Genomic DNA, 21252 nt, shown 5'->3' on the forward strand with positions numbered 1-21252 from the left:
AGTTTCCATTCTCTTGACACATGCAGAGAACATGTTAACTTTGTGTCTGTTGTGTCACGGTGTTACACACATTGTGAGAACAAGCCTTGAGATATAGAGGCATTGGTAAAGGTCTTTTTCCTTTCTCGTCACACCTGCAGAGGTATCACATTTATTGCATGTGGGACATACGGTCACTGCTCATTAGATAACAAAGTGCTGAGTTGTTATCAGGCATACTTTCCTTTCTCCTTCATCTCTGCAGGGGATATACATGTACATGTATATGCATAAATGAAAGTGATGTGTAGTATGTTATAACTGCAGGTTTTCTCCAGGTTTCTGGATTATATCCAGAGTAAATAGTAAATACAGTGCGGGTGTTATGTTGGCACTAACCTTTGACGATATAACATTAATAGTTACAACACAAATAGTTTTTATATCGTATACGGTGAAACCCCTCAAAACCAGACTCTCGGTATACCAGAATTCCCTCAAAATCAGACTCTCGGTATACCAGAATTCCCTCAAAACCAGACTCTCGGTATGCCAGAATTCCCTCAAAACCAGACTCTCGATATACCAGAATTCCCTCAAAATCAGACTCTCGGTATGCCAGAATTCCCTCAAAACCAGACTCTCGGTATACCAGAATTCCCTCAAAATCAGACTCTCGGTATGCCAGAATTCCCTCAAAACCAGACTCTCGGTATGCCAGAATTCCCTCAAAACCAGACTCTCGGTATACCAGAATTCCCTCAAAACCAGACTCTCGGTATACCAGAATTCCCTCAAAACCAGACTCTCGGTATACCAGAATTCTGTCAAGACCAGACTCTCAGTATACCAGAATTCCCTCAAAACCAGACTCTCGGTATACCAGAATTCCCTCAAAACCGGACGTTTTTCACAGTCCCCTTTTTAAATATGGGTAAAAAAAAAAAAAATCTATTTATTTCTGTGCTTATATCCGATTGAGGTTCAAGCACGCTGTCCTGGGCACACACCTCAGTTATCTGGACTGTCTCTCCAGGACAGTGGGTGTAGTGGTCTTGCACCTAACCATTTAGTCGTTAAAACTCGCTCTGGGTGGGAGCCGGTACCAAGCTGCGAACCCTATACCTATCAGCCTATAGTGTCTGATAGCTTAACCACAACACCACCGAGGTCGGTAATATCGATACAAAACGGAACCTCTCTAAACCAGATACCCCTGCTAACTGGACTTTTTTCTTGCTTCCAAGAGTGGCCAGGTTAAAAATATGTTTTGATTCTAATCTTGAACATGTCATGCGAGCATTTTTACATTCGAGGTTTGCATACAAATGTGACTGCTGCATTTTATGAACAAATACTTAAACTTGGAATAGGAAGGCAGATTATGGGAATGGGGTAGATAACTTTGTATGTGTAGGGATGGTCTAGTGGGGGTTTTGTGCATCACAGCATACAGTGTAGGAAACATAGCATTGTAGTTGTGTTACAACTGGGAAGTGTGAATAATAATGAAAATTACAACCAAATTTTCTAAGGTTATAATGTAAATATTTTCTCTTAACTTTCTCTTCTATGTAACACCCAGAATGTCTTAATTTTAACAAATTGAGAAATACTTATACATACATGTTTATAATCTAAATATTTTCTCTCTTACATGTATTTCTCTCAACACCTACAATGCATTAATTTAGTCATATTCATAAAGATCTTTAAAAAGTGTTCGATGGAGCTCAAAGCTGTAGATTCATGCTGGAGTCGAAATAGTTTTTGTGCATAAATAGTGTCAAACACATTTTCAAAGCTCATACACCACCAGAGATAGTCGTAATTAGACTGGATGGCTAGCGGGGGTTTTGACCCTCAGCACGTTTCCATCCCCTCTTGTAACACATAAAAGAGAATTAATTAGTGCTATTGAAACTTGGGAGGGAAAACCTTAGCAGAATATAGCAATGGCTGAAAGCATGTCTTGTGGCATTGTTCAGCAAAGTACATCATTAGTGGACAGGTTACAGTTTTGTGGCAGCACTTCGCATGTCTGACATTAAAGATCTTGCAGTTTGTGGTCGCAAGCAGCTTCTGACTTGTCTATAGGCTTTGTGAGAGCTTTTCCTCTACTAGCTCGCATCTATTTGTGTGCTTAATTAAAAGAGAAAAGCTTAATGATGTCAAAGTTCTCTGCTAATGATTCGTTGTATATACTAGCTCTACTGACATTGGGATCTAGTTCACATGGCCTGAGGGTGCTTTGCGTCATGGGATCGAATCACCTCAGTGGACACTAACACATTATCTGATTAGGTTTTTTCCCCCAATCCCAGCCAGTGCATCACAACTGGTACATGTATAGCAAACGTTGTGGTATGTCCTGTCTGTTGGTAAAGAGCTTACAAAAGATCCTTGCTACTAATGGAAAAATGTTGCAGGTTTCCTGTCTTGAGACTATATATCGAAATTACCAAATGTTTGAAATCCAGTAGCCAGTGATTAATAAATCATTATGCTCTAGTGGTGTCGTTATAAACAAATGAAACTATTAACGTTATCATTTTAGGGTCCAAGGCCCAATTTCATCAAGCAATCTTAGCTCTAAGATCACCGTAAGTGTACAACTATCTTATACACTTAAGGTGATCTTAGCTCTAAGATTGCCTTGTGGAACAGGACCCAGGTTAAGACATACTGCATGGTCTTAAGGTTGGTAGATATTGGGTTTGTACCTCTCCTTCCATCACAGCCCTATGTTACCACTCGATGCGTGGTCGGTGTGGGATCGATCCTGTCGGTGGGCCCATTGGGCTATTTCTCATTCCAGCCAGTGCACCTCGACTGGTATATCAAAGGCCGTGGTATGTGCTATCTTGTCTGTGGGATGGTGCATATAAAAGATCCCTTGCTGCTAATCAAAAAGAATAGCCCATGAAGTGGCAACAGTAGATTTCCTCTCAATACCTGTGTGGTCCTGAACCATATGTCTGATGCAATATAACCATAAATAAAATGTGTTGAGTGTGTCATTAAATAAAACATTTCCTTCTTTCTTTCTATGTTACCTCTCAATATGAAATTGTCCTAGCTGTAAAACAATTGCCTCCCCATCTGTAATTATCATAACGAAATATATTTGTTAAAACAAACAAGCAATATTTAAGGGGCCTTCGGTTGGACAGCAAAATATCTTTCCCATTTTTCTGTATTCAGACAAAATAACTTCACATATAAATTCAAAATTCAATGTTTAAGTTTAACAACACCACTAGAACACATTGATTTATTAATCATCGTTTATTGGATTTGGTCATTTTGACATATAGTCTTAGAGATGAAACCTGCTATATTTTTCTATTAATAGCAAGGGATGTTTTATATATATGCACCATCCCTCATACAGGATAGCACACACCATTGATCTTTGATACACCAATCATGGTGCACTGACTTTGAACAAGAAATAGTCTAATGAGCCCACTGATTGGGATACATCCTAGACCAGGCGTGTATCAGGGGTGCACGTTTACCTAAACCTAGTCTACATGTAGGGGTCAAGGTCGTTTGTCTGCATAATGGCTGCACTTTTACATATAGGAGTCAAGCACATTTGACAAATTTCTTCTGATCCAGGTAACTGTTCCGTGCTCAGTTGGAGAAGCTGCAGTGGCATTGCAACTCTTTGTTTTTTAAGGCAATCATTGTTTTCTCAAAGGAACAAAGAGAAATGGAATTAAGGAACCATGGGGTTAGATAAATATTAGCCTGGTTCAGTCACTTCTCATGGTGTGTGGTGACCTTTCTCACACTGACTTTAAAAATCCAGGGGACAGGTATAATGATTTCAATAAGAGCCATTCCTCTGTCTATGTACAGTGCAGGAATCTCTTGAATAGCTCAGTATAGAAATCTAGACTGCTACTTGATAGGAAAATAGACTGGTTATACTCGACTGCTACTTGATAGAAAAATAGACTGGTTATACTCGACTGCTACTTGATAGAAAAATAGACTGGTTATACTTGATTGCTACTTGATGGAAAAATAGACTGGTTATACTCGACTGCTACTAGATAGAAAAATAGACTGGTTATACTTGACTGCTACTTAATAGAAAAATAGACTGGTTATACTCGACTGCTACTAGACTGATTATACTCAACTGCTACTTGATAGAAAAATAGACTGGTTATACTTGACTGCTACTTGATGGAAAAATAGACTGGTTATACTCGACTGCTACTAGATAGAAAAATAGACTGGTTATATTCGAGTGCTACTTGATAGAAAAATAGACTGATTATACTCAACTGCTACTTGATAGAAAAATAGACTGGTTATACTTGACTGCTACTTAATAGAAAAATAGACTGGTTATACTCGACTGCTACTAGACTGATTATACTCAACTGCTACTTGATAGAAAAATAGACTATTTGCAACTAATTAATTTCATATTTAGGCCTGACACAAACAATTTGGGGGGTTTTATGTTTGTTTTCTTTAAATTCAACTGGTAAATTTAGTTATTATGATGCATTAAAAAAATAATATTGTAAATTCCATAGCCTTATTACCCCACCAACACCCCTGCCTTGGATACATCCACCAGGGAATCTCGGAGAATGTGCCCAAGACAGTCATGCTTGGACCTTCAGTGGATGTAAGCACCAGTCAAATGGTTGATTGATTGATGGATAGAAAAATAGACTGGTTATACTCAACATGTATATATGGCACCATTGCTGCATGGCCACAGATTACAGTTATCTTTCCATTTGGTTGACCAAAATCCAGAAATAAATCTGCAGAACTACAAGAAGTTTGCTGTTTTCATTGTGATTATTTTATGGCAGACATACAGCTTTGTAGTGGCGACTATTAAACTGAAGTTGATATAACAGGAGAGTGCATTGTTAATATTGAATACTTTTTTGTTGTAAAGTGGATGTACTCCGGCCATGTTTATTGCAGACTTCTTTGTGGCACATGTATGCTTGCCAGATAACCAGTCAATCTAGGATCGATCCTCATTGGTGGGCCTGTTGGGCTGTTTCTTTCACTAGCCAGTGCTCCACAACTGGTATTTCAAAGATTGTGGTATGTGTTATCCTGTCTGTGGTAATTTAGTGTCAAATGGGCGTACTCCAGGCAGATTAAGCAGGTGTAATTAGTTAAACCAAAATGTAGCCCAGTGGCAAAGTGATCACTTGATGCACGGTCGGTCCAGGATTGATCCCCGCCATTGGGTCCATATGGGCTATTTCTCTATGGGCTATCCATATGGGCTATCCTGTTTGTAGGATTGTGCCTATAAAAGATCCCTTGCTACTAATGAAAATTATAGCAGGTTTCCTCTCTAAGACTGTTTTAGTGGTGTCAAAATTACCAAATGTTTGACATCCAATAGCCGATGATTATTAAATCAATGTGCTCTAGTGGTGTCGTTAAACAAAACAAACTTTGATTAAATCAGTGTAAGTTGGGAGAAAAAGCTGAACAACTATATTTTAAAAACAGGCAATTTATCCATTCATTGATTCATTGATTCATTCTTTCTTCCTTTCTTTCACTCACTGACTCACTGACTGACTCACTCACTCACTCAAACCCACCCACCCACTTCTCACTCCTAAATGACTATTCTCAGCTTATTTCTATGCTTTTAAAAGTAACAGAAAAGTGGTTTTAAAATTGGCCCCAAAAGCACTTTAGAGCCATTGAGATTCAATAATATTCACACTCTGTGCCAAGTACATTTATAAAGTAGCTTGCCAGCTTCAGTTAGTATTGTTTACCTGTATTCATAAACCTCCTCAACAGTCTGGTCTTGCATTACAATAACATTCTTTAAAAAAAAACCCTCCAACCTTTCCCTCCATTAACACCCAATGTATGCAGGGCAGCATTTTTGTGCAGGGCTCCAAAATACCTTGATTCAGATCTCAAAAACACGCTGCAGTTGGGAAAACTTTGTGTTGCGTTAGTAAACATACCAACATAGGCAGGATTTCACGTTTACCAACTGTTTTGGAGCCGAAATTGCTATGACATTTTCAGTTTGGTATATCTGTCGGCGCATCCTTTTGGCTGTCAGTGGCTAGAATGTTGTTCCAACGGATATCTTTCCAAAGTAGAGGCGTTCCTGCCACATGCAGGTCTATTGACACTGAACTGAACAAAGAAACAAGGAAAATGGAACTGACTTTTAAAACAAAAGAAAAATCAGTTTTTCTTGGTTTTGGATTAACAAGGTGCAAGAAAATTAGTCATATGGAAAGCATTTTATCAGTCCACAAAATCAAAAAAGTTTTTTATTTTTATTTTTTTATTATGCCTTTACCTGTCCAATTGGAGGGGACTATAGGTTTCATCTCCATCATTCTGTCTGTCTGTGTGTCTGTGTGTCTGTCTGTCTGTCTGTCTGTCTGTCTGTCTGTCTGTCTGTTCATCTCTCTGTTCATCTCTCTGTCCATCTGTCTGTCAGATGTCCCACATTTTACTGCAATGCCTCAAGTTATACAGAGATCTGTGATTTTGTGTATAACTTTATCATGTACTGTTACAGATCAAATTTGACTGTCATGGAGATTTACAATAATTTAAATAAAACCAGTCAATGATACACAAATTATTTTGATAACTCTTATGTGCAAACTCTAACCCAACCCGACAATTTTCAGCTAATTATTTATTATTTCAGTAAGCACTGGCCTGAGGTTTTGTGGCTGTGGGATCGAATCTCTATGAAGGACCTATTATCTAATACAGTTTTTTTTTTTTCCTTTTTCTGCCAGTGTCCCCACAACTGGTATATTAAAGGCAGTGGTATGTGCTGTCTGTCTGTGGGAAAGTGCATATAAAACCTCCCTTGCTGCTAATGGAAATATGTAGCACGCATTCATTGACCCAAGAGACACAGCCCAGTGGTATAGCGCATGCCTGATGCGTGGTCGGTCTAGGATCGATCCCCATCGGTGGGTTCATTGGGCTATTTCTCATTCCTGCCAGTGCACCACGACTGGTATATCAAAGGCCGTGGTATGTGCTATCCTGTCTGTGGGATGGTGCATATAAAAGATCCCTTACTACTAATGGAAAAAACGTAGCGGGTTTCCTCTCTATGACTGTGTCAAGATTACCATATGTTTGACATCCAATAGCCGATGATCATTAACAAATCAGTGTGCTCTAGTTGTGTCGTTTTTCATTGGCCCAAGAGTGTGAGTCTAGGTCAGTTGGTAGAGCACTCATCTGAGATGCTTGGATAAAAATAAATCTCCATTCTTCGATTTTTTCTCCCCATTTCGACCTATGTCCTACAATTGATATATCAAAGACAGCGTATACTGTCTTATCTTTGGGAAAGTGCATATAAAAGATCCCTTGCTGCTGATGAAAAAACGTAGTGTGTTTCGTCTGAAAGGCCATGTGTCACAATTACCAAATATTTGACATCCATTACCTGATGATTAATAACTCAATGTACTCTAGTGGAGTCATTAAACAAAACAAAGAAACTTAACCATAACAATAGTACTATTTAAAATTAAAGTTTGTTTTGTTTAACAACACCACTAGAGCACATTGATCTATAAATCTTTGGCTATATTTGATGTCAAACATTTGGTAATTCTGACATACAGTCTTAAAGAGGGTAATCTGCTATATTTTTCTATTAGTATCAAGGGATCTTTTATATGCACCATTCCACAGACAGGATAGCACACAGCACAGTGTTTGATATACCAGTCATGGTGTGCTGGCTGGAACGAGAAATATAGTCCAATGGGCCCACCTACAGGGATCGATTCAAGACTGACAGAGCATAAAGCGAACGCTTTACCACTGAACTGCGTCCCACCTGTACAAGAACTATACATTATATGTACTTATGTCCAATGGGCCCACCTACTGGGATCGATCCAAGACTGACAGAGCATAAGGCGAATGCTTTACCACTGAGCTGCGTCCCACCTCTACAAGAACTACACACTATATGTACTTATGTCTGCAAGCTTGAATACTCGAATATGGTACCTTTATTACCAGCTCTTTTACTGGAGCAAAGAAAGGAATGCTTGCTTAACGACATGTCGACATGTTTGGCGATCAGCAGGTGACGGGTGTCAAGCACAAAGCAATCGTCTCATCAGTCCGGGGTATTGCAGAAGAAAGGAATGTTAGCTTTTTGACAAGTCAGCAGATTGTTTTGTCATTAGCTATTAGCCTTACAGGTGTTGTGTACTTTCTGTGTGTGGCAATTCTGACACTTGGCGGCACGTAGCCCTGTGATAAAGCACTCACCTGAAACGCGGTCAGCCTAGGATCGATCCCCGTCAGTGGTGTTTTGTATGTGACAATTGTAACACGTATATGCAGCCCAGTGGTAAAGCACTTGCTTGAAACTCGGTCAATCTAGGATCGATCCCCATCGGTGGGTTCATTGGGCTATTTCTCATTCTGGCCAGTGCACCACGACTGGTATATCAAAGGCCGTGGTATGTGCTATCCTGTCTGTGGGATGGTGCATATAAAAGATCCCTTACTACTAATGGAAAAAACGTAGCGGGTTTCCTCTCTATGACTGTGTCAAAATTACCATATGTTTGACATCCAGTAGCCGATGATCATTAACAAATCAGTGTGCTCTAGTGGTGTCGTTTTTCATTGGCCCAAGAGTGTGAGTCTAGGTCAGTTGGTAGAGCACTCATCTGAGATGCTTGGATAAAAATAAATCTCCATTCTTCGATTTTTTCTCCCCATTTCGACCTATGTCCTACAATTGATATATCAAAGACAGCGTATACTGTCTTATCTTTGGGAAAGTGCATATAAAAGATCCCTTGCTGCTGATGAAAAAACGTAGTGTGTTTCGTCTGAAAGGCCATGTGTCACAATTACCAAATATTTGACATCCATTACCTGATGATTAATAACTCAATGTACTCTAGTGGAGTCATTAAACAAAACAAAGAAACTTAACCATAACAATAGTACTATTTAAAATTAAAGTTTGTTTTGTTTAACAACACCACTAGAGCACATTGATCTATAAATCTTTGGCTATATTTGATGTCAAACATTTGGTAATTCTGACATACAGTCTTAAAGAGGGTAATCTGCTATATTTTTCTATTAGTATCAAGGGATCTTTTATATGCACCATTCCACAGACAGGATAGCACACAGCACAGTGTTTGATATACCAGTCATGGTGTGCTGGCTGGAACGAGAAATATAGTCCAATGGGCCCACCTACAGGGATCGATTCAAGACTGACAGAGCATAAAGCGAACGCTTTACCACTGAACTGCGTCCCACCTGTACAAGAACTATACATTATATGTACTTATGTCCAATGGGCCCACCTACTGGGATCGATCCAAGACTGACAGAGCATAAGGCGAATGCTTTACCACTGAGCTGCGTCCCACCTCTACAAGAACTACACACTATATGTACTTATGTCTGCAAGCTTGAATACTCGAATATGGTACCTTTATTACCAGCTCTTTTACTGGAGCAAAGAAAGGAATGCTTGCTTAACGACATGTCGACATGTTTGGCGATCAGCAGGTGACGGGTGTCAAGCACAAAGCAATCGTCTCATCAGTCCGGGGTATTGCAGAAGAAAGGAATGTTAGCTTTTTGACAAGTCAGCAGATTGTTTTGTCATTAGCTATTAGCCTTACAGGTGTTGTGTACTTTCTGTGTGTGGCAATTCTGACACTTGGCGGCACGTAGCCCTGTGATAAAGCACTCACCTGAAACGCGGTCAGCCTAGGATCGATCCCCGTCAGTGGTGTTTTGTATGTGACAATTGTAACACGTATATGCAGCCCAGTGGTAAAGCACTTGCTTGAAACTCGGTCAATCTAGGATCGATCCCCATCGGTGGGTTCATTGGGCTATTTCTCATTCTGGCCAGTGCACCACGACTGGTATATCAAAGGCCGTGGTATGTGCTATCCTGTCTGTGGGATGGTGCATATAAAAGATCCCTTACTACTAATGGAAAAAACGTAGCGGGTTTCCTCTCTATGACTGTGTCAAAATTACCATATGTTTGACATCCAGTAGCCGATGATCATTAACAAATCAGTGTGCTCTAGTGGTGTCGTTTTTCATTGGCCCAAGAGTGTGAGTCTAGGTCAGTTGGTAGAGCACTCATCTGAGATGCTTGGATAAAAATAAATCTCCATTCTTCGATTTTTTCTCCCCATTTCGACCTATGTCCTACAATTGATATATCAAAGACAGCGTATACTGTCTTATCTTTGGGAAAGTGCATATAAAAGATCCCTTGCTGCTGATGAAAAAACGTAGTGTGTTTCGTCTGAAAGGCCATGTGTCACAATTACCAAATATTTGACATCCATTACCTGATGATTAATAACTCAATGTACTCTAGTGGAGTCATTAAACAAAACAAAGAAACTTAACCATAACAATAGTACTATTTAAAATTAAAGTTTGTTTTGTTTAACAACACCACTAGAGCACATTGATCTATAAATCTTTGGCTATATTTGATGTCAAACATTTGGTAATTCTGACATACAGTCTTAAAGAGGGTAATCTGCTATATTTTTCTATTAGTATCAAGGGATCTTTTATATGCACCATTCCACAGACAGGATAGCACACAGCACAGTGTTTGATATACCAGTCATGGTGTGCTGGCTGGAACGAGAAATATAGTCCAATGGGCCCACCTACAGGGATCGATTCAAGACTGACAGAGCATAAAGCGAACGCTTTACCACTGAACTGCGTCCCACCTGTACAAGAACTATACATTATATGTACTTATGTCCAATGGGCCCACCTACTGGGATCGATCCAAGACTGACAGAGCATAAGGCGAATGCTTTACCACTGAGCTGCGTCCCACCTCTACAAGAACTACACACTATATGTACTTATGTCTGCAAGCTTGAATACTCGAATATGGTACCTTTATTACCAGCTCTTTTACTGGAGCAAAGAAAGGAATGCTTGCTTAACGACATGTCGACATGTTTGGCGATCAGCAGGTGACGGGTGTCAAGCACAAAGCAATCGTCTCATCAGTCCGGGGTATTGCAGAAGAAAGGAATGTTAGCTTTTTGACAAGTCAGCAGATTGTTTTGTCATTAGCTATTAGCCTTACAGGTGTTGTGTACTTTCTGTGTGTGGCAATTCTGACACTTGGCGGCACGTAGCCCTGTGATAAAGCACTCACCTGAAACGCGGTCAGCCTAGGATCGATCCCCGTCAGTGGTGTTTTGTATGTGACAATTGTAACACGTATATGCAGCCCAGTGGTAAAGCACTTGCTTGAAACTCGGTCAATCTAGGATCGATCCCCATCGGTGGGTTCATTGGGCTATTTCTCATTCTGGCCAGTGCACCACGACTGGTATATCAAAGGCCGTGGTATGTGCTATCCTGTCTGTGGGATGGTGCATATAAAAGATCCCTTACTACTAATGGAAAAAACGTAGCGGGTTTCCTCTCTATGACTGTGTCAAAATTACCATATGTTTGACATCCAGTAGCCGATGATCATTAACAAATCAGTGTGCTCTAGTGGTGTCGTTTTTCATTGGCCCAAGAGTGTGAGTCTAGGTCAGTTGGTAGAGCACTCATCTGAGATGCTTGGATAAAAATAAATCTCCATTCTTCGATTTTTTCTCCCCATTTCGACCTATGTCCTACAATTGATATATCAAAGACAGCGTATACTGTCTTATCTTTGGGAAAGTGCATATAAAAGATCCCTTGCTGCTGATGAAAAAACGTAGTGTGTTTCGTCTGAAAGGCCATGTGTCACAATTACCAAATATTTGACATCCATTACCTGATGATTAATAACTCAATGTACTCTAGTGGAGTCATTAAACAAAACAAAGAAACTTAACCATAACAATAGTACTATTTAAAATTAAAGTTTGTTTTGTTTAACAACACCACTAGAGCACATTGATCTATAAATCTTTGGCTATATTTGATGTCAAACATTTGGTAATTCTGACATACAGTCTTAAAGAGGGTAATCTGCTATATTTTTCTATTAGTATCAAGGGATCTTTTATATGCACCATTCCACAGACAGGATAGCACACAGCACAGTGTTTGATATACCAGTCATGGTGTGCTGGCTGGAACGAGAAATATAGTCCAATGGGCCCACCTACAGGGATCGATTCAAGACTGACAGAGCATAAAGCGAACGCTTTACCACTGAACTGCGTCCCACCTGTACAAGAACTATACATTATATGTACTTATGTCCAATGGGCCCACCTACTGGGATCGATCCAAGACTGACAGAGCATAAGGCGAATGCTTTACCACTGAGCTGCGTCCCACCTCTACAAGAACTACACACTATATGTACTTATGTCTGCAAGCTTGAATACTCGAATATGGTACCTTTATTACCAGCTCTTTTACTGGAGCAAAGAAAGGAATGCTTGTTTAACGACATGTCGACATGTTTGGCGATCAGCAGGTGACGGGTGTCAAGCACAAAGCAATCGTCTCATCAGTCCGGGGTATTGCAGAAGAAAGGAATGTTAGCTTTTTGACAAGTCAGCAGATTGTTTTGTCATTAGCTATTAGCCTTACAGGTGTTGTGTATTTTCTGTGTGTGGCAATTCTGACACTTGGCGGCACGTAGCCCTGTGATAAAGTACTCACCTGAAACGCGGTCAGCCTAGGATCGATCCCCGTCGGTGGTGTTTTGTATGTGACAATTGTAACACGTATATGCAGCCCAGTGGTAAAGCACTCGCTTGAAACTCGGTCAATCTAGGATCGATCCCCATTGGTGGCCACCCATTTAGCTTAATGTATTTCTCATTCCAACCAGTCACCATGACTGGTATATCAACGGCAATGGTATGTGCTATCCTGTCTGTAGGATGGTGCATATGAAAGATCCTTGGCTACTAATGGAAAAATGTAGCGGTTTCCTCTCTAAGACTATATGTTAGAATTATCAAATGTTTGACATCCAGTAAGCCAATGGTTAATCAATCAGTGGTGTCATAAGAAAATAAGAATTGTTTAATCATTAGCTATAAGTCTGTGGTAATTGTGACACTTGGTTTAGGAAGTTAAATATAAAAAAACCTGCTAAGTACTGTAACATATGCTATTGCTTTTTAATGGGGTCAGTGGGAACAGCACATACCTGTACCATGGCGTTTGCTATATACCAGGCAAAACCAGAAGAAAAAATTTGGGAGAACTGAGAATTCACGAGTGTAGGAAGGTGCCAAAAAGTGGGGGCGCACTTTTATATTTACACACTTTTACACTATTATAAAGCTAGGAGGGGCACATGCCCCCTTCTCCCTCCCCCCCCCCCCCCATTCCTACGCCAGTGGTCAGATGGTTCGATACCTCTGACCCAAGCACCTGAGGCGATCACTGTTTCATATCTGAGCAAGATTCAATATGACAAATATTTGCTTTGCTAATACAGATAATTGTTAAAGACAATTTTTTTAAATGTTCTCATGACCCCAGACAAAACAAGTAGAAAAACGCCCATAATTTTTACACACACATGTTTCAGTAATGCATTCTTTTGACAGATCTCTGTTTTTATGATGAGCAATTTGCATACCTTAGATGAAAATTTTACCGGTTGAAGTTTTTTTGGTTGTTTTTTCTGTGTAGCAGTTTCTGCCATGCTTAACTCTGCGAGGCTGTCTAGGAGAAAGAATTCCCGCTGAGGTGTGAGAGAGCAAGATAAGATCGGTGCAGATCTGTCAGTCGAGTAATGGGGGAAAGATTGGTTACGTAATTGAACAATTTATTGGCAAGGCAGTCTCATAACTGATCGCATGAAGGAGTATATAGGGGAGTTTTTAAACACTGCAGATCTACGTACATGTGTGTATGAATGAAGGCATGTACAGTAAAGTTCTGGTGTACGTCACACACAAAAACTATCTACCTACTTAGTAACTAGTATGCCCCCCCCCCCCAAAAAAAAGCCCCTACAAAAACCCACACCCCAAAACACACAAAAACAAAAACAAAAAGGCCCCCCCCCCCCCCCCCCCAAAAAAAAAGGAAAACAAATAAAATTAATTAGTTTTTAAACACTGCAGATCTACGTACATGTGTGTATGAATGAAGGCATGTACAGTAAAGTTCTGGTGTATGTCACACACAAAAACGATGTACCTACTTAGTAACTAGTATGCCCCCCCCCCCCAAAAAAAAACCCCACACCCCAAAACACACAAAAATAAAAGCAAAAAGCCCCTCCCCCCCAAAAAAAAGAAAGAAAAAAAAAGGAAAACAAATACAAATAATTTAAAAAACCCATAATGAACAACAACAACAACAACAAGAAGAAAAAAACAACCTTGAATGGGTATAAGATCATTTTAAAAACCTATCTTAATTACAAATAGGTATTGTATTCATTTCTTGGGGATTAGGTGTGTTTGAAACAACATAAACAGTATATACAGTGAAAATCCTCTAAACCGGACACCCTCAATTCCAAGTACAAAGGCTGGTTAAAAGAGTTATCCAGTTTAGAGAGGTTCTCTTCTACATGGATATTTTAAAAGGGACCATGAAAAACGTCCAGTTTTGAGGGAATTCCGGTTTACGGAGGGTCCGGTTTTGAGACGTTTCACTGTGTATTTGAATGTATCATATCATTCACTATACCCTCCCACCTTTATAACATTGGTCACTATATCACCATCCCACCTTTATAACATTGGTCACTATATCACCCTCCCACCTTTATAACATTGGTCACTATATCACCCTCCCACCTTTATAACATTGGTCACTATATCACCCTCCCACCTTTATAACATTGGTCACTATATCACCCTCCCACCTTTATAACATTGGTCCCATCTCCATATAGTGTCATATTATATGGTGATAACATATAGAAAGTGGGCCTCAGTACTTTTCCATATAGTGTCATATTATATGATAATAACATATAGAAAGTGGGCCTCTATACTTTTCCATATAGTGTCATATTATATGGTCATAACATATAGAAAGTGGGCCTCTATACTTTTCCATATAGTGTCATATTATATGGTAATAACATATAGAAAGTGGGCCTCTATACTTTTCCATATAGTGTCATATTATATGCTCATAACATATAGAAAGTGGGCCTCTATACTTTTCCATATAGTGTCATATTATATGGTAATAACATATAAAAAGTGGGCCTCTATACTTTTCCATATAGTGTCATATTATATGGTCATAACATATAGAAAGTGGGCCTCTATACTTTTCCATATAGTGTCATATTATATGGTACCGGTAATAACATATAGAAAGTGGGCCTCTATACTTTTCCATATAGTGTCATATTATATGGTCATAACATATAGAAAGTGGGCCTCTATACTTTTCCATATAGTGTCATATTATATGGTCATAACATATAGAAAGTGGGCCTCTATACTTTTCCATATAGTGTCATATTATATGGTCATAACATATAGAAAGTGGGCCTCTATACTTTTCCATATAGTGTCATATTATATGGTCATAACATATAGAAAGTGGGCCTCTATACTTTTCCACTGTAAAATCTGAGCCCTTTAAGTTCATATTCTGTTAAATATCCTTTTGTTACATGTTTATTGACAAAATATATATGTGTGTAGTTAAATACAAAGAGAGATGGACACTTTGTTATGGGGTAACTATTCCAGTGGACACAAGCAGTGCAATATGTCACCACTGCATGTGAGTTAATTTGTAACTGGTGTGATTCCATATTTTGTTAAATATTCTTTTATTTCACAATCATTGACATCTAACACATCAAAAGAGATGGACTTTTTTTAAAGGGGTAACTATTCCAGTGGACACCGGCAGTGTATTATGTCACCACTGCATGTAATTAATTTGTAACTGGTGTGATTCCATATTTTGTTAAATATTCTTTTATTTTCACAATCATTGACATCTATGTCATCAAAAGAGATGGACTTTTTTTAAAGGGGTAACTATTCCAGTGGACACCGGCAGTGCATTATGTCACCACTGCATGTAAGTTAATTTGAAACTGTGGCATGATTTCATTACCGCGGATTATGGCACTGTGGACTTCAATCTCGCGCTTCACTGATTCATTAAATTGTCTGGAATCGATAGCCCGCATTAACACGATGATTTGCTCATGAAAATCTGCGCTTTTAGGCTCCTCATTACCTTTTCGACAGGGAGCCATTTTGTAAATTTTCCATGTCAGATTTTATTACTTGCTCCAGCCAGAGAGGCAGTGGAATGAAGGACCAAAAAGCATTGGTTCATTGGTTAGCAAGTGCGCTCAATCGGTGGTCTTCGTTTTTTACGCTACATTTTCCTTGCACTAGCCGGGTTCATGGATAATGCGTAAAACCAACAGCTTATTGTCGGCAATACGAAGATAAGACACTAGTGAAGTTGTCAGGCTTGAAATTAGTTGTTAGAATATGTCAGGTTTTCATCCAGAAGATAAACAGAGCTCAGCCAAATTGTGGCACAGTGTTGGTGCAGTGGTTAAGCCATCGGACTACAGGCTGGTAGGGTTCGCAGCCCGGTACCGGCTCCAACCCAGAGCGAGTTCTTAAGGGCTCAGTAGGTAGGTGTAAGACCACTACACCCTCTTCTCTCTCACTAACCACTAACAAACTAACAACTAGCCCACTGTCCTGGACTGACAGCCCAGATAGCTAAGGTGTGTGCCCAGGATAGTGTGCTTGAACCATAATTGGACATAAGCACGAAAATAAGTTGAAATGAATGAACCATATGCATGCATTCATTGGCCCAAAGGGGCAGGATGTAAAGTGCATGCACAGCTGTTACATCAAAGGCTGTGGTAAGTGCTATCCTGTCTGTGGGATGTTGCATATAAAATATCCCTTGCTACTAATGGAAAAATGTAGCGGGTTTCCTCTAATGACGAAGAGTCAGAATTAATGCACAGTCGGTCTAGGATCGATCCCCGTCAGTAGTGCCCAGTGGGCTATCTTTCGTTCCAGCCAGTTCACCACGACTGGTATATCAAAGGCCGTGGTACGTGATATCCTGTCTGTGGAATGGTGCAGGTAAAAGATCCCTTGCTACTAATGAAAACATGTAGCAGGTTTCCTCTCTACTACTGATCAAAATTACCATTTTTTTTCCCATCTTAACCAGTGTCCTGCAAATGGTGTATCAATGGTACAGTGTATATATGCTGTCTTGTGTGTGTAAAAATGTAAAAGCTTTCCTCTAAAGACTATATGTCATTACCAAATGTTTGACATCCCAGTAGCCGATAATTAATAAATCAATGTGGTTTAGTGGTGTCGGTAAACAAAACAAACTTCAACAGCATTGGCCCAAACAACACTCGCTTAATGCGTGGTCAGTCTATAGGATCGATCCCTAGCTCTTGGTGAGCCCATTGGACTATTTCTCATTCTAGCCAGTTTGGCATCAAATACAGTGAAACCTCACAAAACTGGACCCTCTGTAAACTGGAATTACCTCAAAACCAGACAGTTTAGAGGAGGTTTCACTGCACCAGGTGTTCCCCTTATTTGTTTTCATCGGTATATATTGTTGTTTGTTTGTGTATTTAATATGTGCAATACAAGGAATTATTCCTCATATGCATACATGTTAACTTCTCTTACATATTAACATGCCTTGGTTGTTATTTTTGGCTATGTTGCTCGATCCACACCCAAGTAAAACTAACATGCCTGTAATTTATTTTTCTTAGGGCTAGGAGAAAAACATTGTTGAACAATATCAGCACGTTTTGAACGACAGCTATTTTGTCTCAATTAACATATGGCATCGGGGGTTTTCTAGAGAGGATGCAGCATTTAAAAAGGGCATCTAAAGTATTTTGATGGGTGGGGGTGCAACTTTTAAATAGAGAAGCTACAGTATTTAAAAGTATACTAATAAGTGTGTGTATGTCTCTCTTTCTGTCTCCCTCTCTCACTTTGTCTGTCTGCGTCTCTGTCTCTCTCTGTGTGTCTCTGTCTCTCTCTGTGTGTCTGTCTCTGTCTGTCTGTCTCTCTGTCTCTCTGTCTCTCTCTCTCTCTCTCTCTCTCTCTCTCTCTCTCTCTCTCTCTCTCTCTCTCTCTCTCTCTCTCTCTCTCTGTCTCTACTGCATCTGTAATTTGAAATGTCAAACATTTGGTAATTTTGACATATAATCTTAAGAGAGGAAACTCGCTACATTTTTCCATTAGTAACAAAGGATCTTTTATATGCACTATCCCATAGACAGAATAGCACATACCACAGTCTTTGATATACCAGCTGGAATGAGAAATAGATCGATAGGCTCTCTGACGGGAATCGATCCTAGACCGACAGTGCGTCAAGCGAGTGCTTTACCACTGGGCTACATACCGTCCCTTTATCAAACTGGATTCTTTTCTCTCATCAGTGAAATATAAGGCCCAACTCGCCATATGCTCTGAAATAAGTAATGTGTCAAAACGACTTGAGACATATGCTTAATATGACTGATATTGCTAATTGCTACTGACAGTGCAATCAGGGAAATTGATGCGTTTTCCACATAACGGTGGGCACTGGGTGGGATATGATTTCAAGTAATTTATGGACAAATATGCTTCCGAGTATGACTTATGTTTACTTGGCTCTGTGGGGATGTTTGCAATGGACCGGAAAAGCTTGGAATATTGTCCCGAGTAATCAGAGCAAATTGATTGATGGCGACAGAAACGTTCCCATTGCCGAAAACTGATCACCGTGCTAGTTGGTCAGCAGTAGGTTGTCAGTGTCTGTGAATATATTGTATTAATTACGCCATGGTATAGTGCTCGAGTTAGGTGTATATAGCCAGGGCTTCTAAATTATGGTAGCCCCACTCCCATTGCTAGTGATATTCAATGTTGGGCTAGTAAATAACTATACTGCCCGATAGCTAGTGAAAAACAAAATTGTCAAATGTTGCAGTTAAGTCTATTTTGTAAATATGAATATCCTGACCCCACCCCAACCTCCAGTGTTAGTGTTTTTTAAGCTCTGTCTCCTTTAGGTGACATATCTGATTGTTACTATTATTTAGTAAAATTTTATTAACTAAAGTAAAGTAGGGCTAGTGAATATGTAATCTTGGCTAGTACATTTTTTAATCACTGATCCTATGGCTACATTTAGTAGTTTTAAAAAACAATTTCTAGAAGCCCTGATATAGCCTACACTCAAAGGGTAGGTATAAGGCCACTACACCCTGTTTTCTCTCACTAACCAACTAATCCAATGTCCTGGACAGACAGCCCAGATAGCTGAGGTGTGTGCCCAGGACAGCGTGCTTAAACCTTAATTGGATATAAGCACGGAAATAAGTTGAAATGAAATTGGCTTCATTGGTGTACTGGTTAAGCCATCAGACATAAAGGCTGGTAGGTACATGGTTCGCAACCCGGTACCGGCTCCCACCTATAGCAAGTTTATGGTTGGGTTAGGTTTATAGCCTCAGCTTGCACTGAATCGGCCTCGGTGGTGTCGTGGTTAAGCCATCAGACATAAAGCTGGTAGGAACAGTGTTCGCAGCCCGGTACCGGCTCTAACCTGTAGCGAGTTTATTGTCGGGTCAGGTATATAGCTTAAGCTTGCACTGAATCGGCCTCAGTTGTGTCATGGTTAAGCCATCAGACATAAAGCTGGTAGGAACAGTGTTCGCAGCCCGGTACCGGCTCTCACCTGTAGCGAGTTTATTGTCCGGTCAGGTATATAGCTTAAGCTTGCACTGAATCGGCCTCGGTTGTGTCATGGTTAAGCCATCAGACATAAAGGCTGGTATAGGTACAGGGTTCACAGCCCGGTACCGGCTCCCACCCAAAGCAAAATTTAACAGTTCACTGGGTAGGTGTAAGAACACTACACCCTCTTCTCTCTTACTAACCCCCACAAAAAGTAACCAAGAACACTAACCAACTGTCATGAACAGCCAGTCCAGACAGCTGAGATGTGTGCCCAGGACAGCATGTTTGAACCTTAATTGAATATAAGCATAAAAATAAATTGAATCAGCGGCATGATTTCGCTAAGTCGGTTGAGAAATCGGCCGAGGTGCTTATATCGCAGGTTCGAACCACCTTGATGGAACAGTTCAGTTGATTTTTTTTTTTTCTCTTTCCAACCAGTCCACCACGATTGGTATATCAAAGGCTGTGGTATGTGCTATCCTGTATGAGGGATGTTGCATATAAACAATCCCTTGCTACTAATGGAAAAATGTAGTGGGTTTCCTCTCTAAGACTATGTCAGAATTACCAAATGTTTGATATCCAATAAATCATTGTGCTCTAGTGATGTTGTTAAACAACACAAATTGTTTCTTTTTCATATCAGAAAAAGCATTACAAAAGGTGTCTTACCCCGGAAACTATTATCTAGTACATTAATACGAAGATATTTCAAACTAAGCAATTTAAAATATGGCATTATTGATTGGTAATTTCATTGACTTTTGTGGACGTGCCCAGGACAGCGTGCTTGAACCTTAATAGGATATAAGCACAAAAATAAGTTGAAATGAAAGTATGTACGTATACAAATATAGAAGAAGTGCATGTGGTAAAACGATTTGTTTAATATTATTAATTTGATTTTTGTTTTAATGTTTTGCAGGAAGTTGGTAGCATAATCGGGAAGGTAAGTTTCTTTTTTCTTATTAGCTCTGTTACGACATTCATCAGTGGAGCTTTTGTAATACCGATGTCCAGTGTCCATCCATCCATCCAGCCATCCACTTTTTCTTTGAAGTCTTTGTTCTCTTTTAAGTCCTAAAGAGACAATCCAGAATTTGTAACCATGCATTCAAACTGAAACACATATTTCCAAATAATAAACAGGGTTTCTAGATTATGGTAGTCTCACTCCCATAGCTAGTGATATTCAGTGTTGGGCTAGTAAATAACTACTATTGCCATGCCTGATGGCTAGTGCATTTTTTATTTTATTAAATGCTGCATTTAAGTTTATTTTGAAAATATGAATATCGTTCCCCATCCCCCCCCCCTCCCTATCCCACCCCTACCCCTAATCTAAGGGATCTATCTCCTTTACAGGGCTCGAACTTAACAATGGCACCGATGACAATTGCTGTTGTAGAGACATAAATTGCTATAGGTATCAGTGCTATCAGTAAAGCTCCTCAACATTGGTAAAATGTTGACACCTGGGACCTCACAAAACATCGTAAGTTTACGTCTGCCACTAGCAGTTATACCGGCATACATTTACACGTGTTCGGCATCT

The 21252-nt window shown here is 39.7% G+C and overlaps 1 protein-coding gene across 1 annotated transcript in view; it reads left to right on the top strand.

The window, feature by feature from the left end:
- LOC121385067 (poly(rC)-binding protein 2-like) overlaps positions 1 to 21252 on the top strand; it is a 333206-nt gene that overhangs the window by 257425 nt on the left and 54529 nt on the right. The window contains exon 6 of the mRNA XM_041515603.1: positions 20623 to 20646. Within this exon, the coding sequence (XP_041371537.1) occupies positions 20623 to 20646 (24 nt within the window). The remainder of the gene's footprint in view (positions 1 to 20622; positions 20647 to 21252) is intronic.

The sequence above is a fragment of the Gigantopelta aegis genome, chromosome 11 (assembly GCF_016097555.1).
Source record: "Gigantopelta aegis isolate Gae_Host chromosome 11, Gae_host_genome, whole genome shotgun sequence".
NCBI lineage: Eukaryota > Metazoa > Mollusca > Gastropoda > Neomphalida > Peltospiridae > Gigantopelta > Gigantopelta aegis.